The 25,026-nt window shown below is 41.0% G+C and overlaps 1 protein-coding gene across 2 annotated transcripts in view; it reads left to right on the top strand.

Annotated features, from left to right (window-relative positions):
- ZFYVE28 (zinc finger FYVE-type containing 28) overlaps positions 1 to 25,026 on the top strand; it is a 382,583-nt gene that overhangs the window by 107,093 nt on the left and 250,464 nt on the right. For both annotated transcript variants that reach the window (XM_030191112.1, XM_030191110.1), the window contains exon 2: positions 16,732 to 16,872. In XM_030191112.1, the coding sequence (XP_030046972.1) occupies positions 16,732 to 16,872 (141 nt within the window). The remainder of the gene's footprint in view (positions 1 to 16,731; positions 16,873 to 25,026) is intronic.

The following is a 25,026-nucleotide window of genomic DNA, read 5'->3' as shown; positions in this document are numbered from 1 at the left end:
AAGTGTCTAGATATTGCTCCCCTTCACATTTCAGGCTCACAATTCTACTTTTGCACTTTCATCTATCACTAACGTATCTAAAAATATCTTGGGACCCCCCTCCCCATTTTTTACATTATTAACTATTTTTTCTTCCATTTGTATCTTTTCTTTCCTGACTACTTTGCCAGCTTCTCTTAGCTTTTCCAGATATAGATTCCTGTCTTCCTCTTTCAGAGAGCTATTGTAGTTTATAAATACCCTCTTTTCCCTTACATGTTCAGCTATTGCCTTTGAGAACCAGAGAGGGGTCTTTTTTTCGTTACTTTCTAACAAAAAGGTTTGTTACCCTTAAAATAGCTCCTTTCAGATTTTCTCCACTGCTTTTCTACTTCCCCTAAAGCCACTGTAGCTCTTTAGCTTAAGGAAGCTATTTTTTCGCTATCAGGTCAGCCTCCGCTTGACGCCTTTAAGGTACATTCCACAAGAGCGATTTCTTCCTCTTGGGCTGAGACAGGAGCACTCTCTCTTCAAGAGATATGTAGTGCAGCTACTTGGGCTTCTAAGTTCTCTTTTGCCCGTCATTACAGGCTGGATGTGGCTGCCAGGAGGGACGCGCTTTTTGGGCACAAGTGCTTACACGTGGTGTAGCTTGTTCCCGCCCTATCTAGGGATTGCTTTGATACATCCCATTCGTAATGGATTCATCTGCTGCTGATGACAAGGAAGGGAAAATTAGGTTCTTACCTTGGTAATTTTCTTTACTTTAGTCACAGCAGATGAATCCATGATCCCTCTCTGATTGACTCTGTTTTGTGTTCAGTTTTTCCTGCAGACATGTTCCCTCATTGGGAGAAGTTGGAAAACAGTCTTCAGGATTTCTGTTTACTGTTCTGTTACAGGAGGTTGAGTTCATCCCTCCTTTGTGTTATTACTCCTGTTCTGGGGCGTTCGTTAGCTGTGAGGAAAGTTCATGTTATGCTACTTTGCAGTTTAACACTGCTTTGGAAGCTTCAAAATACTGAAAGGCAGATGGAGCTAGCCGTCCTTGAGGCACTATGGTTTTCAGTGTTCTCTATCTCCCCCTGCTGGTAGGTGGACACAACCCATTCGTAATGGATTCATCTGCTGTGACTAAAGGAAAGAAAATTACCAAGGTAAGAACCTAATTTTCCCTTATGCTTCCACCTTCTCCTTTATAAGTACACAACTATGAAATGCACTGCCAAAAGCTGTAAAAGCTATTCACAATCATGTTAATTTCAGGAAATCACTCAGGAACAGCTTATTCGGAAAGGCCTACCCCAAGGATCCAACATACGTCCCTACATCCTGCAACACAGAAAATTAATGGACCATTTTGATCACTCTTACCCTTCCCTCCTTTCTCCCTGTATATGCTGTTCTTTTGATGCTTCCTGATCACTACACTATATTGTATTTGTATATTTACCGGGTTGGCGATTGCCTATACTGTTTGATGTAAGCCACATTGAGCCTTCAAATAGGTGGGAAAATGTGGGGTACAAATATGATAAATAAATAATAAATCTGTCTTTGATCAACATGATTACATGACATTTTGAAAAATGCTAAAGACCTTTCTCTTTAGCTGATTTCAGGAAGTGGTCCCTGATCTTTCTGTTTAGGCGGATCTAATCACTCTTACCTTTCTGTCTCTCTGTCTGATCCAGGTATTATAGTGTATTTTATGCTCTCTAATATTGTATGATGTAGTTTAGCTTTGATTAACTGTATTGTTAGCCACATTGAACTCAGGCTGCTGGGATAATGTGGGGTATAAATGTCATAAATACATAAATGTACAGTGGCATTAACAACAACTTCCTTCGGCTTGTTGTGCCTCTCTATGCAGCCCAGCATCCTTCTGACTTTGGCTACCACCTTGTCACATTGTTGGCCACCTTGAGATATTTGGACACAATCTGCCCAAGGTCCCTCTCCTGGTCCATACATATATCAGCTTCTCGCTCTCTATCTCTCTTTTGGTTTTTACACCCCAAGTGCATCGCTCTACACTTCTTATAAGTAACAAAAAAAAAATCTACTTAGACCTTTAAAAAACTAACACAAAATGGTATAACAACAACATCTTTTGTAAACTATTAGACAATTTTGAAAGTAGCAAATATAAAGATCAGACTTGAGCAGTTTTCAGACATTCACATTTAACCAAACAAATAAGGCAAAACTATTTTTTAAATTAACTAATGCAAAATGAGAGACAAACTTTAAGCAGCCAGTACTTTAGAGACAGACAGAGAAGTTAAGGAGCCAGAAACTTATCAAAAATTTAGCAACTTATCCAGACAGCTTCTCTCAGTGCACTAATGTCCCAGTACTCAGTACTTCACTATATTTAGTTTTCTAGAAACTTATATTTCCAGATTATTAAACACTTCTCTTCATCCTTCAACAAGTTCTGCATTTTTACCCTTGAAACTGTTGCAGACATTTTCAAATAGTGCAGTAGGTATTTAAATATCTCTATCATATCTCCTCTCTCCTGCCTTTCTTCCAAAGTATCTATACTGAGATCTTTAAGTTTTTCCCCATATGCTTTATGATGAAGACCACTGACCATTTTAATAGCTGCCCTCTGAACTGACTTCCATCTTGTTTATATCTTTTTGAAGGTGTAACCTCCAGAATTGAGGTCTCACCTTTGTCTTCTACAGAGGCATCATCACTTCCTTTTTCCTACTAGCCATTCTTCTCACTATGCACCCAAACAGCCTTCTGGTATTCGCAATCGCCTTTTCTACCTGTTCGGCCACCTTAAGATCATCACATATGATCATACACAAGTGATGATCAAATGTCTACATGGCATAAATATACAGGAGGTGAGTCTTTCAATTGAAAGGAAGCTCAGGAATGAGGGGACATATGATGAAGGTGAATGGGGATAGGCTTAGAAGTAACCTGAGAAAATACTTATTCACAGAAAGAGTGGTGAATTCATAGAATGGCCTCCCAGTGGAAGTGGTGGAGACAAAAACTGTAAATCAATTCAAGAAAGCTTGGGATAGGTACATAGGATCTGTAGAGGAGAGGAAGGGATAGATGGCATGGATAGGCAGACTGGATAGGCCATATGCAAGCTCATTTTCAAAGCACTTAGCCTCCCAAAGTTCCATAGAAACCTATGGAACTTAGCCTCCCAAAGTGCTTTGAAAATATGCCTTATGGTCTTTATCTGCCTTAATTTTTCTCTGTTTCTGTGTACGTATGTATTCAACTTAGACAGGCTTAGAACTGGAGGGGAGAAAGAGGAATGTAAACAGTTAAGCTTTTTCTCTTAGCCTATCACTACAAGAGTATAGACCTGAGAGTTATATATCTTGACAATCAGCTCATGTAGTCATCCTGAATAACTCGGATATGCCCACTGAATAAAAAACTGAGACAAAATTGATGTATTGGACAGATAGATTCAAAAGAAAGTATCCTTGTGTGAATCAATATATAAATCCTCCTTAAATGACTTGTGGTATCTCTTTCAGCAACACTAACTTGAAAATTAATGTTTCCTGTAATTGTTGATTGGTGTCCAACATCACCCTTGTGGAATTTTGGCTCATTCTTCTATTCAGAACTGTTACGTCTTGACATTTGAGAGTTTCTTTGCATGAGCAACTCACTTTAGATATTGCCACAACATTTCAGTAGAATGTTGGTCAGGGCTTTGACTTGGCCAATCCAATGCACAAAATATGTTGTCCAGCCATTCCATAAGTAGATTTTTTTAAATATTTATGGTTATTGTCTTGCTGTATGACTCACGTTTGGCTCAGCTTACAGAAGATTTGCCTGTCATTCTTCTCTAAAAACAATTTCTAATATAAGGCAGATTCATAGTTCATCAATGATGACAAGTTGTCCAAGTCCTCATGCAGCAAAGCAGCTCCACAATATGATGCACCTACCACCATGCTTGACAATTGGGTAAAGATTTTTGGAAGGCAGTGTTTGATTTTCACTAAATAAATCATTTGTTGTGGTTGAAAAAATTTCAATTTTTAGCTTTTGTGCAGAGAATATTATTCCAGAATTTTGTAGGTCATTGAGATTTTCTTTGGATAAACTAAGATAGACATCACTGCTCTCTCAAAAGAAGTCTGATTTTCTCCTACCTATTCTCCCAGCACCATTCTCATTCAGTTTTATTTTCCTGATGGTTGATAAATGAACCCATAGATAAGCCACAGAGAAGCCTGCAGATCTTTACGTTAGTCTGGGGTTCTTTTGTGACTTGATTGTTGATTTTCTGGTTTGCTTATGTAATGATTCTACAGGACAACCACTCCTGGCTAGTGTCACTGGTCTTTTTCCATTTGCAGACTATTTGCTTAACAGTGAATAGATGGAGCCACAGAAGTTTAGAAATACTCTTCTGATCCCGCCCAAAAGAGTATTATTACTCTTTATTTATGTTAGGCCATTTCTACATAAGTACATAAGTATTGCCATACTGGGACAGACCAAAGGTCCATCAACCCCAGCATCCTGTTTCCAGCAGTGGCCAATCCAGGTCACAAATGTCTGGCAAGATCCCAAAAAAATACAAAACATTTTTATACTGCTTATCCCAGAAATAGTGGATTTTCCCCAAGTCCAATTTAATAGTGTTATATGGACTTTTCCTTTAGTAAGCCGTCGAAACCTTTTTTAAACTCTGCTAAGCTAAACCGCCTTTACCACATTCTCTGGCAATGAATTCCAGAGTTTAATTACATGTTGAGTGAAAAACATTTTCTCTGATTTGTTTTAAATTTACTACTTTGTAGCTTCATTGCATGCCCCCTAGTCCTAATATTTTTGGAAAGAGTAAACAGACGCTTCATGTCTACCCGTTCCACTCCACTCATTATTTTATAGACCTCTATCATATCTCCCCTCAGCCATATTTTCGCCAAGCTGAAGAACTCCGATTCATTTTAAATTTACTACTTTGTAGCTTCATCACATGCCACCTAGTCCTGCCTTTAGAGCGACTAAAGTCATGCATATTTACTCTGCCTGATGGTTTACTTGCTACCCAAATATATCATCTGATTTTAATTAACCAGTTAAATGTGCTAAGGAACTAGGATTTCACTTACTATTTCTCACATTGATTCTGAATTAGTTTTACTGTTTCTATTTTCTACCATGTTGTGTTTCAAGAAACATGAATTTGTTTAATATATATCCTTTTATTACATAAGGATACCATGGTAAGAACTTATAATTGTTATGGTTATGTAATATACAAAGATATCAGAGATGTCACACATTCAGGTTCTCAAAGCTAGTATATTCAAATTATGTAAACAACCAAGTAGAAAGGGAGACTAGGCAAAAAATTATACAGAAAATGAAAGGTCCAATAAAATGTAGCTAGAAAGCAGTGAGCACAAACACTCACAGTCCAAGTAACAAAGTTTATGATATGCCTGATGTTCGAGGCAGACTTAGATACTGTCGCTATCATAGAGACATAGTTAGTGACTCCCCTGAGTGGAACGCAACCATACTAGGCTATAATCTTTTTAGGAAATATAGAGGTGGCCAAAAAGGTGGTGGAGTAGCACACTATATGGAAAACAAAATTAAAGCAGTTAAACTTCAGGGAGCCTGGGGAAAGGAGAAAGCCATGTGGATTGTCCTGGAAAGAGAAGATGGCACCTCTACCACACAGGTGTTATCTACAGACCTCCAACACAAATGGGGGAAGCTGGACAAAGATTTGGTCATAGATATCTAAAAGTTGGGAAAGGAAAGGATGGTGCAGTTGCCCAGAGATTTAAATTTGCCAAATGCAGATTGGACTGTCCCATATGCAGAATCAGAAAGGAGAAACATCATGGAGGCTTGTCAAAGTGCTCTTCTAAGACATGAGGTAGTGCTGGACCTAGCGCTCACAAATGGATAAAATGTGTCTAGCACCTGAAGTGGGTGCCCACCTGGCCAGTAGTAATCATCATATGGTATGGTTTGATATAAAAATAAAGCAGAGGGCAGATACACAAAAAAAGTCTTAAATTTCAAACATGCTGACTTTAATAAAATGGCGGAGTTCCTGAACAAAGAGAAGATAGAAAAGGAGGACATAAAGATAGTAGAAAGACAGTGGTCCAAGCTAAAAGGATCTATAAATACAGCAATAGATCTTTATGTAAAAAAGTAAATTAAACCAAGTGAAAAGGGAAACCGATATGGTCATCAAAACAAGTGGCAGACAAAAAAAGGCAGAAGAGGTGGCTTAAGAATTACAGTACACAAGAAGAGGAACACAGAAAATGTTACTGTAGTTTGGGGGGGGGGGGGGTAGGAGAGAACGTGGGGCCTCAAAGAAAAAGTTGCAAGAGTGCCTAGGGAGGAGGGGGGGGGGGGGGGGAATACGGTAGGAGAGAAAAATATGCCAGTCAGGGGAAGGGGAGGAAATTCAGACCAAAGTATCCTGTCTACTCGCTGGGTTGCATGTGGAAATGAGATTGTGCCAGTGAAGAGGAGAGGAAGGAAAGAGATGAGATGCTGCCTATAGAGAGGAAGGAAATGAAAGAGAGAAGAGAGGAAGATGCCCACGGAGGTGAGGAGAGGATAGACTGAAGGAGAAGAGGAGATTGTGCCCGTGGATGAAGGGGATGGGAAGGGATGGAAACAAGACCAGATATAAGGAGGAAGAAAAATGGCAGAAAGTTTGAATGGGAAAGAAGTGAAGAAGAGAGAAGGAGAGAAAAGAAATAGCGAGGAGCGAGGAGGACGTGAAAATAGAGTTTAGAGCACAGACAGAGAACCAGAACCAGAGACAGGGAATAAGATGATTAGAAAAATAAAATCACCGGACAACAAATGTAAGAGAAATCATTTTATTTTCAGGTTAGTAACTGAAGTACAGTTTGTCAGTTTTGAGAATTTACATCTACGGTCTATATTTTGCACTATACAGGTAAAAATGTGAGGTGGACACTTCATGCGATTAAAAATTTTTATGTGTGGCCAGTTGTGCGATTAAAGCTTTTAATCAATGTGCGGCCTTATTTAGTATCGCTCCATGGTGCGACTGGACCTCTAAAACTATGTGCAATTCTGGTCACTCCATCTCAAAAAAGATATAGTGGAATTAAAAAAGGTACAGAGAAGGGTGATGAAAATGGTAAAGAGGATGGGATGAATTCCCTATGAGGAAAGGCTAAAGCGACTAGGGCTCTTCAGCTTGGAGAAGAGATGGCTGAGGGCAGATGTGATAAAGATTTATCAAATACTGAGTGGAGTGGAACAGGTAGATGTTAATCGCTTGTTTGCTTTTCGAAAAAATACTAGGATCAGGGGACATGCAATGAAACTGCCAAGATGTACGTTTAAAATGAATCAGATAAAATATTTCTTTACTTAACCAGTAATTAAATTCTGGAATTCGCTACCAGAGAATGTAGTAAAAGCAGTTAGCTTAGCAGGGTTTTAAAAAGGTTTAGATAATTTCCTGTGGGGGGGGAAGCCCATAAGCTACCATTAAGATGGACTTGGGAAAATCCACTGCTTATTTCTAGGAGACACAACAAACGTGAAACAAAACTTATATGTGGCAATGTCTATCTTATAAGCTGTAGAGGTTGTCTCATAGCATTTTTAGCGACTGTGTATATCAGCGTATCATGTGCCTCACACGTCTGCAATTGTAATCATAGACTACCTCCCGCCAGCCAGTAGTTTCGTGTTATGTTTAGACTTTTAATTGAAACGTACTGCTGTCTCAAAAACTTAACATTATTGCACACATAAAAAGCAAATAATGCACCAATTCAACTTAACTTAAGGGCTCCAGATTTTTAAGTGTTGTCTTCAGTAATGAAAGTTCAACAATTTGAATCCCAAATTTGTGGAGCCCTTATGGGCAACTCCGTAGTTGTGGTAAGCCCGACAGGACCCTGTTTCGCGGTCTCAAGCTTTGTCAAGGGCAAAAACCTAGCAACAGTCACTGTTGCTAGGTTTTTGCCCTTGACAAAGCTTGAGACCGCGAAACAGGGTCCTGTCGGGCTTACCACAACTACGGAGTTGCCCATAAGGGCTCCACAAATTTGGGATTCAAATTGTTGAACTTTCATTACTGAAGACAACACTTAAAAATCTGGAGCCCTTAAGTTAAGTTGAATTGGTGCATTATTTGCTTTTTATGTGTGCAATAATGTTAAGTTTTTGAGACAGCAGTACGTTTCAATTAAAAGTCTAAACATAACACGAAACTACTGGCTGGCGGGAGGTAGTCTATGATTACAATTGCAGACGTGTGAGGCACATGATACGCTGATATACACAGTCGCTAAAAATGCTATGAGACAACCTCTACAGCTTATAAGATAGACATTGCCACATATAAGTTTTGTTTCACGTTTGTTGTGTATTCATACGGAGCCCCTTTGGAACAAAACATAGCCATTGATTTTGTATTTGCATATATTTCTAGGAGAAGCAGCATAAAATCTGTTTTGCTGTTCTGGGATCTTGCCAGGTACTTGTGACCTGGATTGGCCACTGTTGGAAACAGGATCCTGGGCTTGATGGACCTTTAGTCTGTCCCAGTATGGCAACACTTACGTTATTATATTCTTAAGTGATAAGGGGCAAGAGCCTAATAACCAGAGTTCAGGAGGTAATATTGTCTTAGGATCTCAAGATGGTGAAACAATGTGACATGGTGATGGCAAAGTCAAAGGATGTTAGGCTGTACAGAGGGAGGCATAACTAGCAGAAAAAAGGAGATACTGAAGCTCGTTTTAGGTTGTTGGTAAGAACCCACTTGAGGTATTCAATTTTGCTAAAGAGTTTTTTAAAAACTTAAAGCAGTTTAAAGGAAGGTGACAAAAATTGTATGCAGTTTGCATCAAAAGATGTATAAGAAGACTTGACTATATACACCCTAGAGCAGTGGTTCCAAAACGTTTTCGGCTCGTGGCACCCTTAGTGTCTGAACCATTTTTTGTGGCACCCCCCCCCCAAGCCACGCAGGTCTCCACTGCCCACTCCACATCATGTCCAAGTGAGTAGTGAGCAGCCAGGGTCCCAGGGTGGGAGCAGGCCTCCAGACTTCTAGGCTGCCGGCATCGGCAGCAATGTGTAAGCGCTGCCTTCAGCCTTCCATGGAAGCCTTCTTTATACAGCCACTTCCGGTTCCCGCGTAGGTAGGATGCTGTACAAAGAAGGCTTCAGGGGTAGGCCAAAGGCAGTCTTTACATCACTGCCGGCAGCCTGCAGCAAGCGAGCGGGTGGGCGGTGGAGAGAGGAGAGTGAATGATACCACACCGGTTATTGTTCCAGCACTCGGTGTGTGAACTCTCAAATGTCCCTCGGCACCCCTGTGAGTTTGCCACCGTGCACTGGGGAGATATAATACAGGTGTTTAAATACTAGAAATGTATTAATGTAAAGATTCCTTTTAGAGACCGAGAACTAGAGGACATGAATTGAGGTTGCAGTATGGCAGACTTGGGAGTAGCATCAAGAACACAGAGAAGGGATGCCTAGAATATTCTCCTGGGTGAAGTGGTAAGAATAAAAATAGTAACCGAATTCAAAAACGTATGTGATAGAGAGAGGATTGAATCAAAGCCAAAGTAAATGACCTTCCAACTTTAAAAAGGGCATACAAGAGTGTAAGCTGCACAGAACAGCAGGTACAACTCTGGCCACAATTAGTATGAATTGCCATTATCTAAAAGCTAATTAAGACCGAGAGCAGAACATGGAGGAAAAATTCTTTGAATACCCCTGGACTTGAAAGGAAATATTGGGGAGGAGGAGGGGGCAATTGAAGGCTTGGATAAGTGGCTCATTTGTGGGACTAGTGCTTTAGTATCAATCTCAATTAAGTGAAAGGTGGCATCATACTGAGATTTCTAGAGTCTGTACGTATATTATACCTTGATTCTGGAATTTAAATATTAGCAGCTTTCAGGTATTGTACCTTTGTAGCTCAGAATATAGGGATGGATAAACTACACATTCATTTATATGCAGCCTCACATAACATTGTATTAAGCTATACTGTAGCCAAATTGATGGGCAGACTGGATGGGGGACCATACAGGTCTTCATCTGTTGTCATTTACTGTGGGGTCCTTTTGCTAAGCAGTGTTAGAAAATGGCCGTATTGCACCCCTATATAGGTTTTTCCTGTGCACTTAAAGCCATTTTTACCACAACCGGAAAATGCCAGATTTTCTGTTTTTCCTATTAATGGCCTTGCACTAATGTTAGTAGAACAAACAGCGAAGTGGACTAAAAAATGGATGACGCTCCAGATCAAAAAACTTTATTGATTGATGAACACGACTCGACACAGCTGTGTTTCAGCCTAAGGGGCCTGCATCAGGAGTCTAATTACAAAACAGCATATAAAAAAGCAACAAAACAATAAGAACATGGACATAAAACACTGAGGAAGTGAGGTAGAAGCATTGGAGGCTGGGGAGCTCCATATGGTATGCCTGACGGAATCTAGAGGTTGGATATGGTCTCCTGATGAAGTGATAAAAAGAAAGACGGTCAGTGTTGGGACCAGAAGATATGTAATATAAGTGGATGGAATAGATGCCAAGCATCTATTCTTTTTTGGACTAATGAGTTCTTCTCAGAAACCAACAAGGACTTGAAAGCAAGCTGAAGGAAGTGCTCTGCTTATTATTGTATGATGTTTCCGATTTAGGAGAACAAAACAGAAAGACAGTGTGTGGTGAAATGGGTCATCACGTTGGAATATCTGAAACACTGTGAGATGAGCTACAGCTGGTTTTGTTGAGTGGTATTGGGGATGAGCGATTTGGGAAATGTATAGTATGGAGAGACTACTGAGAGTGTGGTGTAGAGTGTTTTATTGTTAGCGAGGTTTTCATAATAAAGATTGTAAAATTTAATGCACACAACGATGTGTTTGCAGTATATAAATGTAAAGAAATATTGTATTAGTCAAGTGGTAGTGACATAGAAATATATAGGCACGTTAGCAGTTAATGCGCCTTAAATTTACAGGTGCGTTAAAAACGCTAATGCACCTTAGTAAACGTACCCCATATTATGCTAATATTATTGAAATAGGAATCTTGAGAAAATTAAGTTCCATCAAGCAGCATTTTCCTTGTTGAAAATAATCATATAACCTTGGGATGCATCTTGAGTATTGGTTTCTTATTTTGTATTTCAGTCATGTACTCATGTGGTAACAGAAGTAGCCAAAATGCTAGAAGCTGTAAAATGAGCTACTGTCTTCTGCAAATGAATAAACCTAACAAGTCATATTTAATTCAGAACCAATATAATATGTGATGGAACTACAAAGAGATGAGAGGAAACAAGGTCAATGATCAAATTTTCAAAACAGAAAAACCTCCAAAAAATGGCACAAAGAGGCAGATGGACTTTTTTTTTGCCAGAATGTCCAAATCGCTATTTTTGAAACCTATTTCAAGATGTTTTTTCTATGCAGTTCGACTGCAGTGCGTCCAGATGATTAGGGGGCATGTCTGAAGTGTGTTGAGGGTGGGATTTGGACATTCACATCTTGGATGTTTTTCTGCTATAATGGAACAAAGCAAAAGCATCCAGGCTAAAATTTAGATATTTTGGTCTAGACCTGTTTCAATCGCACCTAAGTCACAGTATGAGGGGGTAAGGGTGAGATGTGTACATAGCCTACAGACAGAGCACAAAGAGTCAGTTCTTGTTGGGTGTGCTATGGTGAGAGGCCTGAGGGATTCCTACCACAGATTTAAAAAAAAGAGGGCATAAAGGGGCTGGCGAAGAAAGTGGCCCTGTACTTTATGTTGTCAACTGAAAGTGGCCCACTGTAGAAAAAAATTGAAAGCCTAGATATCCAAAATGGCCACCGTGAGTTTATGTAGAGCAGCATGCCCTAATTTCCTCCTGATTTTCTTCTTTTGTACAAGGATGGTGAAGCAGAAGATGCCTGGGTCCCTTTCAGTGCCCCTTTCAGTTACATTTGTTTGGCCAGTGAGGAATCGATTCTCACATCTGGAGTGGAGTCTGTTGGGAGTATCTACTGAAGAGATACATGAATTTTGGTTTGCTTTGGGTGGAAATGCATATTAATTTTACATAAGTTGGACTAGTTTATTCCCCAGTGAGAGAAGGTATGGGCTTGATATGTTTTAGGGACTTTTTAAATATTTTATTTGTTATAAGCTAACTTTTTTTCCCCTCATAGGCAATCAAAACAATATGTAAACATTGAAATGAAATGATGAATTTATTGATGCATGGTCAGGACATTATTTCTGTGGTTCTCAATGTTGAAATCATGTTTGTGTTGAGAAACACCTATCAAAGATATATTGGTATATATTTAATGCATAGATTTTACAACTTTGAAGGGGTGAACAAATATGTGGATAAAGGTGAGCCAGTTGATATTGTGTATCTGGATTTTCAAAAGGCGATTGACAAAGTACTTCATGAAAGACTCCAGAGGAAATTGGGAGTCGTGGGATAGGAGGTAGGTGGTGTCCTATTGTGAATTAAAAACTGGTTAAAAGATAGAAAACAGAGAGTAGGGTTAAATGGTCAGTATTTTTAATGGAAAAGGGTAGTTAGTGGAGTTCCCCAGGGGTCTGTGCTGGGGCCTCTGTTTTTTAAACATATTTATAAATGACTTAGAGATGGAAGTAACTAGTGAGGTAATTAAATTTGCTGATGACACAAAGTTATTCAAAGTTGTTAAATCACGAGAGGATTGTGAAAAATTACAAGAGGAGACTGGGAGACTGGCGTCTAAATGGCAGATGGCATTTAATGTGAGCAAGTGATGCATATTAGGAGTCACCAACCAAGAAAGGGATCTAGGTGTTGTCGTTGATGATACGTTGAAACCTTCTGCTCAGTGTGCTGTGGCGGCTAAGAAAGCAAATAGAATGGTAGGTATTATTAGGAAAGGAATGGAAAACAAAAGTGAGGATGTTATAATGCCTTTGTGTCACCCCTTGGTGCGACCGAATATTGTATTCAATTCTGATCACCACATCTCAAAAAAGATATAGTGGAATTAGAAAAGGTGCAGAGAAGGGAGACAAAAATGATAAAGGGGATGGGACGACTTTCCTATGAGAAAAGGCTAAAGCGGCTAGGGCTCTTCAACTTGGAGAAAAGATGGCTGAGGGGATATATGATAGAGGTCTATAAAATAATGAGTGGAATGGAAAGGATAGACATGAAGCATCTGTTTACTCTTTCCAAAAATACTACGACTAGGGGGCATTGAATGAAACTACAGAGTAGTAAATTTAAAACAAATCAGAAAATGTTTTTCTTCATTCAATGTGTAATTAAACTCTGGAATTCGTTGCCAGAGAATGTGGTAAAAGTGGTTAGCTTAGTGGGGTTTAAAAAAGGTTTGGACGGCTTCCTAAAGGAAAAGTCCATAGACCATTATTAAAATGGACTTGGGGAAACTCCACTGCTTATTTCTGGGATAAGCAGCATAAAATGTTTTGTACTTTTTGGGGGTCTTGCCAGGTATTTGTGACCTGGATTGGCCACTGTTGGAAACAGGATGCTAGGCTTGATGGACCTTTGGTCTGTCCCAGTATGGCAATACTTATGTATTTAATCTACGTCCTCTTTCACCCTACAGAATAAGAACATTGAAATGTTTCCAGGAATTTATAGGACTACGTTCGGTGGGAGCTAGGTAGAATATCCTCTACCCATCTTTCTTACCCAATAACACACCAACAATTATTGGGGTTTTATTTAAATTATAGTATTTTAAATATGTTTTAAACAAAGTTTTGTGTATCATAAATAGGTTTTTATTTTATGGAGGTTGTCAAGGATTTTAAATGGAAGAGTCAGCCTAGTGTTAGAGCAGTTTAACCCACAGTTCTGCTCTTTGTGACGTTGGTTAAGTCCCATAACTGTCCATTTCCTCAGGTACAAACTTAAGGCTCCTTTTATAAAACCACTCTAGTGATTAATAGCGTACCAAATGCGACAAAGCCCACTCAGTTCCTATGGGCTTTATAAAAGGAGCCCAAAGATTATCAACCTTGAGCTATTACTGAAAACATGAGCTAAATTCAGCTCCCCCCCCCTAAAAAAAAACCCTGCAATCATGGGCCGTAGATATGGCCAGTAGGTGTTACTATAATGTGTTAACTATGGCATTCCTATCCTCTATACCCATGTTGCTGTGGCACAGAAATGTATTTTATAACCAAGAGAAAAATTGCTATGTGGCTAATTTCTGGGTGAGCCTAGTGAAATTCAGGTAGGAAAGTCTGCAGTAACAGCACATAGCGTATGTCCTGTCCATGCCCTGCTCCTGAGCAGCGTAGGGAAAGAAAAGTAGAAGTAATATGCACTTGACATTAATAGAAGAAAAAGCTTAAAAGGGGCAAATAGTGGGATGATTTGACTTTGAGCACTTGGCAAGCATTTTGTTTTTAATAAAATACCAACATTAATGATGATTGTTGTTTCAGCTTTCATATTGGTTGTATTTAGGTTGAAAATCTATGGCACTTTGGTGTAATGGATGTTTTTATGCTTGGTGAGCTTAAAGGCAATTAGCAAACAAATCTGGTTATCTGGATACCTTACAGGGCCAAATTTAAAATTGTCTTTCATTTTCAAGGTCCTCAAATTAGGCCAGATGTTTAGTTAGATTTCCTGGTTCTAATTGTTTTCTTTAGTCCTGTTCAATTGGAGTGTTTATTGCTTGAAAAAGAGAGTAATTAGGTGATGTTTTCTGTTTTTCTCAGTTATATGGGGACTCTATTAATGGGTCTGTTATATGAATGTTGTAAATTGTGCCTATTAAAGTGTTTCATTTGTACTGTGCTGACATTGTATCATATCTGTTATATGAATGTTTTCATGCATTATATTATGTATCATTGTATTCTGATGGTATTTGTAATATTTCTGTTATGTGATTGTTTTACAGTGCTCTTGAATGCTTACATTTCTGATACTGTTTCATTTTAGTCCTACTAGAGCATTTTCATTTAAAGCGGGGTGTGGGGGGTTGTCTGTATACAGTTTTGGTTTGTTTGTTTTTTGTTTTTTTTTTTAAGTAAAAGTGACTAGTAGTAATACCCTTTATCAGAAAGTGTATTTTTATTTTCTAAACTATGCAACTCCTGCATGATCTGACTGAACTGAGAACAGTTATGTTAGCAATATGGTAGCAAATAACTTCAGCCACTTAATATGATTAATATGAAATATCGTAAGGATCACCCTCTAGATCAGTTTAAGGCTACTGTTTCAGATTCTATTGTGAACTTCATTATGCACACTTGTGTGTTTGGGGGAAGGGTGAGTATTTTAGGTGAAGAGTGGTAGCTAAGAGCTTCTTTCATGTTCGAGCAAGATTTTAACTAGTTACAAACCTGGCTGTCAAACGGTTAATTACTGGTATACTCCTTGAAGCTATGCAGGAAATTTGCTGTAGTCTTAGATGGAGTCTAAAGTGCTGAACATTCTATATTAGTGTCTGAGAGTGGGAGATACAACGTTGGTACCAAGACTGCTGGAAATAATGTGGTGCCAAGAATGCTGGAGATGCCAGAAAAATGTTAGTGACTTGCAAAAAAAGCATAGCAGGAACCACATTAAATAAATTAATAACTGTTTTGTAATGTTTTCAGGGATGCCGAACCTAAAATCTTCCCCGCATTTTCACTGAAGGAATTGTGGCCTTTATTACTGATTAAGACTGGAGATTTTTGATTCCCCTTTTTGTGTCAGTTTTTCTTAAGAAACTTTGGAACGTTCTAAACCTATTCATTTCTTCCACAGCTCAGTAATTTTTATCTTTGCTTCTAATATAAGAGATCATAGCTTTTATACTGTTACACACGTACAATTTTGTACTGTCAATTTTTGGCAGAGTATTTTTTGTTTGAGGGGTTGTGAATTTATTTGACATACATTTTAGTAATATAAACTTGCAGTATAAATAATGAAAACAGCATCTCTCAATCACATTTGCAGTACTGCCTCCAGTTTATATTCTATATTTGTCTTTGTTGCAGAAGTACTGCCTCCAGTTTATATTCTATACTAGCCATTCAGCCCGTAAAAACGGGCTAGTATAGGAAGGGGGGGGTTGAAAGGCCCCCCCACCCAGCCGCCGAGTTCGCCGCTGCCGCTCCCCCCCCCTGGAGCAGAGAGGGTCTCTACTGCGCACTTGCGAGGGACACCGCCGTCACTAACGCTCCCCCCACCCGGAGTCGCCGCCACCGCCACGCACCTTCCACCCGGTCGGGCCCTCGCTCCGCTATTGAAACAGCGAGGGCACGCAGCACACAGCTCTACTGCTGAGCTGCCGTGGCCTTCCTTCTTCTTCTCTGCCTGTGTCCCGCCCTCGTGTGACGTAACATCGTCGAGGGTGGGACACAGGCAGAGAAGAAGAAGGAAGGCCGACGGCAGCTCAGCAGAGCTGTGTGCTGCGTGCCCTCGCTGTTTCAATAGCAGAGCGAGGGCCCGACCGGGTGGAAGGTGGGTGGCGGTGGCGGCGGCGACTCCGGGTGGGGGGAGCGTTAGCGACGGCGGTGTCCCTCACAAATGCGCAGTAGAGACCCTCTCTGCCCCGCCCCCACGTGGGGCGAGGCAGAGAGGGTCTCTACTGCGCATTTGCGAGTGAGTACGACACTCGCCATTTATATATATTGATTTGTCTTTGTTGCAGAAGTACTGCCTCCAGTTTATATTCTAAATTTGTCTTTGTTGCAGAGGTCAGACCCACAGCTTCTTGCCCAATTCTACTATGCAGATGAAGAACTAAATCAAGTTGCTGCTGAGCTGGATAGCTTAGATGGAAGGAAAGACCCTCAAAGATGTACGCTTTTGGTCAACCAGTTCCGCTCCTGTCAGGTAACCAAGAGATTTTGAAAGCTAAAGAGAGGTCTAAAATTAAGCTATTTTCAGAAGTGACATTGCTCATCAAAAACTTCTGTATTTTTATAAGACTTTGATGTAGAAGTGTAGCCTAGTGGTTTAAAGGAGCAAGTTGCAAACCAGACAAGCCATATTCAAATCCTGCTTCCCACTGTCACTCTATATGACCTTGGGCAAGTTACTTCACCCTCCATTACCTCAGATAGAACTTGAATTGTAAGCTAGCTTGGAGAGGAGTAACTTGTGTACCTGAGTGTAACTCACCTTGAGCTCAGACTTGGAAAAAGGAGAGTAATAAATCCAAATCCAACCAGATTATCTTTGTAAATGTGTAAAAGTATACTTGTAAGATGTTAATTTTATAAAGGCATTTGTGCATGGATAGGACCTTATCAAATGTAAAATGGTGCTTATAAGTTTAACCTCCATGTAAAAGTAGGCATGGTCCAAATACAGGTGTGTTTTGGGTGTAGAATGGGTGGAATTATGATTTAAGTGTGAATATGTGTGTTTGCATGTACTTTACATGAAAACGTTTTGCCTACTTTTGAGCAGGCGTAAATACCCGTGGCTTCATTTTAACAATGTTATCTGCAGAATTTATGGTGGTTTTATATAAAGACACACAAGCTATAAATAGGTGATGCCTTGCCTCTCTCTTTCTAAGGGGTCCTTTTACTAAGTTGCGGTAAGCACTAACACATGTTTACCGCATCTTAAAAGGGCTTACCACAGGTCACACTGAAGCATTCCGCTGTAAGTTAAAAATGTGCATGTACTAAAAAAAATCTTTATTTTTTGGCTGAGGTGCGGCAGAAAGTGGCCGTTTCTGCTCTAATCAGTTAACATAGTGGCATTGCTGCACACTGATTAGTGCATGAGCCCCTGTGGATTCAGGCTTCTTAATTAACACATTAAAACAAATTGGTTAGTTAGTTTCCCCTTATTCAGAGGGATATTTGCCATGGCAAGAAGAAGGATCATTAGACAGATATCGACAATTAGATGTCAGGTTTCCTCCCATGAGCTTCTTGCCTGACAAGGGAGCGTACAAGATTATGAAACAGCTTACATCAGAGTGTCAGCTAACAATCGGTTCTATTCAAAGAAATCAATAGGTTAGCAAAAATACAAAAGAGAAGGGACTTTGACCATTAGTTAAAAACAGATGTTTTTCAGGACAAAAAAACATGCCTTAGATAATGTTTTCTCAACCATTGATAAGAAAATAGAACAATTACTGATGTCTTCTTTATCTAACTAAAACATTTTATATGCAGCATTTGAACAGGAGAAAAACAATTGTAAAAACCTTGCATTGAGAAGTTTATTCTTCTTAATGGGCCTCTCAACTTCAAACAATTCAGTTCACATTGATTTGACCTTCTCATGTAAACTAAAGGCAATTTTCTACATTTTTTCAGACTAAAAATTGTTAACCCTAAGTTTTCCAAATCCACAGCCTTTACCTCCTACAGAATAAGGGCGGTAAGGGCTCATGTGCTAATTTTTGTTGTTGGCTGCGTTCTAATGTCAACATTAGTACATGGCTATTAATTTGGAAAATGGAAAATAGGACATTTTTCGGCTGTGATAGGAATGACCTTAGTATGTGGGAAAGGGCATAAGGGTGCACAAAGGCCACTTTCTGCTGCAGCTTTGTGAAAGGACCCCTAAGATAACTGTTATAAAATTACTGTTTCTGTAGCTCTGAATGTTGAAATCATATTTGTATCAAGAAGCACCATATATATATTTAATAAATTCCATAGATTTTGAAACTGTTTAATATGTGGAGGGGCATAATCGAACGAAAACGTCTATCTCCATGGGCGTTTATCTCCAAGAACGGGTTCGTGAAGGGGCGGACCGAACCGTATTTTCGCAAAAAATAGACGTCCATGTTTTATTCGACAATTTGTGAGCTGGGCGTTTTTGTTTTTCAGCGATAATGGAAAATGAAAGCGCCCAGCTCAAAAACGAATAAATCCAAGGCATTTGTTCGTGGGAGGGGCCAGAATTCGTAGTGCACTGGTCCCCCTCACATGCCAGGACACCAACCGGGCACCCTAGGGGGCACTTTTACAAAAACAAAAAAAAAGGTAAAAGAGCTCCCAGGTGCATAGCACCCTTCCCTTGTGTGTTGAGCCCCCCAAATCCCCCTCAAAACCCACTGCCCACAAGTCTACACCATTATTATAGCCCTAAGGGGTGAAGGGGGGCACCTACATGTGGGTACAGTGGGTTTGGGGGGGTTGGACGACTAATAAGCATTAAGCAGCACAATTGTAACAGATAGGGGGGGGATGGGCCTGGGTCCACCTGCCTGAAGTCCACTGCACCCCCTAACAACTGCTCCAGGGACCTGCATACTGCTGCCAGGGAGGTGGGTATGACATTTGATGATGAAAATAAAAAGTTGTGAAACATCATTTTTTTGTGGTGGGAGGGGGTTAGTGACCACTGGGGGAGTCAGGGGAGGTCATCCCCGATTCCCTCCGATGGTCATCTGGTCATTTAGAGTACTTTTTTGGGACCTGTTCGTGTGAAAAAAGGGTCCAACAAAAGTGTCCTAAATGTTCGCTAAAAACGCCTTTATTTTTTCGTTTATCGCCCTATCGTGTACATCTCTCCTCGGCCGATAACCACGCCCCAGTTCCACCTTCGCCACACCTCTGACACACCCCCATCAACTTTGTCCGCATCCGCGACGGAGTGCAGTTGAAAACGTCCAGAATTGGCTTTCGATTATACCGATTTATTAGTTTTTGTGAGATAAACGTCTATCTCCCGATTTGGGTCGAAATCTAGGCGTTTTTCTCTTTCGATTATAAGGTGGGTAGCCTTCTTTAACCCACAAATATTAATCATGACATTGAAATAAATTATCACAGGAATGACTAGTACTATACTCAACTTTGCAAAAATAAATGTTATGTAATGGGAACTGGGAAGGATAAATATAATCTTTCCCATCTAGCAGTCCCCTTCCCACCCAGTAACACTACTAGTCTTTTTTTTTTTTTTTAATAAAGTTAAATTTAATAAAGCATTAACATAGAGCTGCAAAAATGCCAAAGAAACAAATATAGTCAAAATCCAATCTTCCCTCCCCCCCTCGCACCACCAGGTACTGCTTATGTGATATTCTACTTCTCCACTGTATGTAACAGGACTATTACTACTACTACTACTACTATTTAGCATTTCTATAGCGCTACAAGGCATACGCAGCGCTGTACAAACATAGAAGAAAGACAGTCCCTGCTCAAAGAGCTTACAATCTAATAGACAAAAAATAAATAAAGTAAGCAAATCAAATCAATTAATGTGAATGGGAAGGAAGAGAGGAGGGTAGGTGGAGGCGAGTGGTTACGAGTCAAAAGCAATGTTAAAGAGGTGGGTTTTCAGTCTAGATTTAAAGGTGGCCAAGGATGGGGCAAGACGTAGGGGCTCAGGAAGTTTATTCCAGGCGTAGGGTGCAGCGAGACAGAAGGCGCGAAGTCTGGAGTTGGCAGTAGTGGAGAAGGGAACAGATAAGAATGATTTATCCATGGAGCGGAGTGCACGGGAAGGGGTGTAGGGAAGGACGAGTGTGGAGAGATACTGGGGAGCAGCAGAGTGAATACATTTATAGGTTAGTAGAATAAGTTTGAACAGGATGCGAAAACGGATAGGGAGCCAGATGCGAAAACTATCAGCAAGCCAGAGAACCCACCATCCCACAAACTGTTGCAGTCAACGTACAAGTCATTGCCACACTTGAAAAAGTTGCCAAACTCTGAAAAAGGAATCCATATTAGCATAACGTAATGATATCCATATGGACCAATGGTCCATTCCAACAGTGGCAAATTCAGGTCACAAGTACCTGACAGAATCCCAAATAGTAGCAAGATTCATGCTACCGATCCCAGTGACAGGCAGTGGCTTTCCTCATGTCTATCTCAATAATAGACTATGGACTTTACCTCCTGGAACTTGTCCAAACCTTTTTTAAATCCAGATACACTAACTGCTGTTACTACATCCTTTGGCAATGAGTTCTAGAGCTTAACTATTCATTGAGTGAAAAAAATATTTCCTCCCATTTGTTTTAAAGATAACACCATGTAACCTCTTTGAGTGTCCCCTAATCTCTGTACTTTTTAAAATTTAATTTATGTATACCCATTCTATACCACTTGGTATTTTGTAGACCTCTATTGTATCCCCCCTCAGCCATCTCTTTGCCAGGGTGAAGAGTCCTAACTTGTTAAACCTTTCCTTATATGAGAGGAGTTCCATCTCCTTAATCATTTTGGTTACCCTTCTTTGAACCCTTTTTAATTCTGCTATATCTTTTTAAAGATATGGTGAACAGATTTGCACGTGATACTCAGATGAGGTCACACCATGGAGCAATACAGAGACATTATAATAATCTTTGCTTTTTTTTCTATCCCTTTCCTAATTATTCCTATCATCTTGTTTGCTTTTTTGGCCACCGCTACACACAGGGCAGAAGATTTCAACATATTGTCCACAATGATACCCAAGTCTTTTACTTGGATGCTGACTCTTAGGGTGGAACAGCATTAAATAGCTATGGTTTGAATTATTCTTCCCAATGTGGATCACTTTGCATTTGTCCACATAAAATGCCATCTGCCATTTGGATGCCCAGTCTTCCTACTTTCTAAGGTTTTCCTGCAATTTTTCACAATCTGCATGTGTTTTAACAACTTTGAATAGCTTTGTGTCATCTGCAAATTTAATCACCTCACTTGTCATTCTTATTTCCAGATAATTAATAAATATGTTAAATAGCACCAGTCCCAGTACAGATTCCTGGGGCACTCCACTATTCACTCTCCTCCACTGAGAGAATTGAACCCTAACCTCTGTTTTCTCTCCAATGAATTCCTGATCTACAACAGAACACTGCCTCCTATCCTATGGGTTTTTAATTTTCTTAGGAGTCTATCATGAGGCACGTGTTTAATAACGCATTCAAAGAAGTGAAGCAAATTGGTGAGGCAAGACTTCCCTTAGCTGAATGCATGTTGACTGTCACATTAAACCATGTTTGTCTATGTGTAGTGGTTTTATTCTTTCTAATAGTTTTCACTATTTTGCCTGGCACTGAAGTTGGGCTTACTGGTCTGTAGTTTACCAGATCACCCATGGATCCCTTTTTAACAGTAGGTGTTACATTGGCCACCCTCCAATCTTCAGGTATTATGGACGATTTTAACAACAGGTTACAGATCACTAACAGCAGATCTGCAATTTCATAGTTCAGTTCTTTCAGTAGCCTGGGATATAAAGGGAGTATACCATTCAGTCCAGGTAATTTACTACTCTTTAATTTGTCGATTTGGCTCAGTACGTCTTCCAGGTTCACAGAGATTTCTTTCCGTTTCTCTGCATCTTCACCCCTGAAAACATCTCTGGTATATGCAGATCTCTTACATCTTTTTCAGTGAAGACCGAAGCAAAGAATTCATTCAGCCTCTCTGCTATGGCCCTGTCCTCTCTGAGTGTTCCTTTTACTCCTTTATGATCTAACGGTCCCACAGATTGCCTTACAGGCTTTTTGCTTCTGATATACGTGAAAAAGTTATTACTATGAGTTTTTGTCTCCTGAGTAAGTTTCTCTTCGTATTCTCTTTTAACCTTCTTTATCAATGCTTTGCATTTAACTTGCCAGCGCTTATGTTGCTTCTTATTTTCTTCATTCAGATCTTTTTACATATTGTGAAAGATGTTCCTTTGACTCTAATAGCCTCTGGAAGAATAGGTAGAAGAAGAAAGAAGTGCAGATGACAACCAGCATGGTTAAAGGAAGAAGTGAAATTCTTTCTTTAACCATGCTGGTTGTCGTTTGCTCTTCTTTCTACCTTTATTAATATGTGGAATACATCTGATTTGGGCTTCCAAAATGGTATTTTTAAACCATGTGTCAGGCTTTCAAGGCAGAAACTAGGTTCATGAGCCTTTGGGCCACTGCCGTGGAGCAGCAGTGGCAGGCAAAACCACCCCACACCAGAGACAAGGCAGAACTCTGACAGAAACAGCTAGACTTCTCCTGTGCTTGACCGCCCTTCCCCAGGAGTTGAGCCCCTGGGTGCAGGCGGCCAGCAGGACTTACCGGACAGGGCAGGCACTGGATACCAAGTAGGCTGAACAGGGTCAGAGGGGAAAGGAATATACATGGGCAGCAAGGCAGGAAACTGGGCTAGGACTCACAGACAGACAATACTACACAAAGCAGGAAATGGACAAGCTAAAGGACAGGAACTGAAAGCTGCCACGCAGCCACTGAAACAGGGTACAAATACTGACAGACAAGAGACAGGACTGAAAGCTGCAGAGCAGCCACTCAAACAGGGTACAAATACTGACAGACAAGAGACACAGACAAACAGAAACTAGACAAGGAATACAAACAAGAAACAAGACTAGGAAACAAACAAACCTAAGCTAAACTACACACAGACTAACTAGAATCAGACAAGGAACTATACAAAAACCAGAGTAGGCAGAAGTGCAACAACGGGTGAGGCTAGCTGCCAAACTTCAAACCAAGTCTGGAGGGCTGGAATATCTGGACCGGACCGGACCAGAAAGTAAGTTTGGAAAGTCTATGGTAGCCACTGGTTCTGGCCACCAGAGGGCAAGAGGAACACAAACCAAGACACAGGCAGAAAGCATACTGAAGCACAGAGAGGCTTAACACATATAGGTGCAGTATAGTGGGGTAATCAGAGCCATGCTGGAAGCAGCCAGCACACAGAGACAGAACTAACTCAGGAAGAACAGACAGAAGCCAGCTCAGAAGCTGACCGCTGGAAATAAGGTGAGTCTGAGAGGGGTCATGACCACAATCGTGACAGTACCTCCCCCTCAAGGCTCCCATGTCCCCACGGGAGCTTTCAGGTTTCCATGGGTAACAATGGTGAAACCTACGGAGGAGCTTCAAAACAGGACCATGGTTAGCTGGACTGGAACTTGGACTGACATCCACATCTGGGCCGCACCTGGAACTCGGCTTGTACTCAGCATCTTGGCTGGAGTTGGAACTCAGCTTAGACTCAGCATCTTGGCTGAAACTGGAACTCGGACTGGACTCGGCATCTGGGCTGGAACTGCCACTCGGACCGGACTCGGCATCTGGGCTGGAGCTGGAACTCGGCTGGGACTCAGCATCTTGGCCGGAGCTGGAACTCGGCCTGGTCTCAGAATCTTGGCCGGAGCTGGAACTCGGCCTGGACTCCGCATCTTGGCCGGAACTGGAACTCGATCTGGACTCCGCATCTTGGCCTGAACTGGAACTCGGCGTAGATTCAGTGGTAGTAGCTGCCTTTCTCAGGCGAGAGGGTATCCGGGTTCACCCGTACCTCGACGACTGGCTCATCAGAGCGGACTCGGCAAAAGAGAGTCATCATGTCACAGCCAGAGTGGTCTCAGTACTGCAGTCTCTGGGCTGGGTCGTCAATATACCCAAAAGTCACCTGACCCTCTCTCAATCTCTAGAATATTTGGGGGTCTGGTTCGACACAGCCTCGGGGTTTGTTTATCTACCCGACCAAAGGCGGTGCAAGCTTCAGAATCAGGTCCGTCTGCTCCTGAGGATGCCTCGCCCGCGAGCTTGGGACATTGTCCAGCTGTTGGGGTCGATAATGGCCATCTTAGAAGTGGTGCCATGGGCGAGAGCACATATGAGACCTCTGCAGATTGCCCTGCTTCAACAATGGTCTCCGATGTCCCAGGATTATCAACGCAGACTCACGTGGCTCCCTGCAGCCCGACTCAGTATGGAGTGGTGGTTCTCAGACAACATGTGGCGGCGAGGAATGCCGCTAGCGCCTTCCAATTGGTGCCTGGTGGTAATGGATGCCAGCCTGAAGGGCTGGGGAGCACATTGCCAGGGAAGCTATACCCAGGGTCTGTGGACACCAGAGGAAACGGGGTGGTCCATCAATCGCTTAGAATTGAGAGTGATATTTCAGGCGCTTCTGGCCTTTCACAAAACCCTGGAGGGACTGGCTGTTAGAGTTCTGTCGGACAACACGGCAGCAGTGGCCTACATAAATCGTCAAGGCGGCACTCAGTGCAGAGCACTGGCCGCGGAGGCCGCTCTAATTT

Source organism: Microcaecilia unicolor, chromosome 2 (assembly GCF_901765095.1).
Source record: "Microcaecilia unicolor chromosome 2, aMicUni1.1, whole genome shotgun sequence".
Lineage (NCBI taxonomy): Eukaryota > Metazoa > Chordata > Amphibia > Gymnophiona > Siphonopidae > Microcaecilia > Microcaecilia unicolor.
This window is presented reverse-complemented; position numbering and strand designations above follow the sequence as displayed.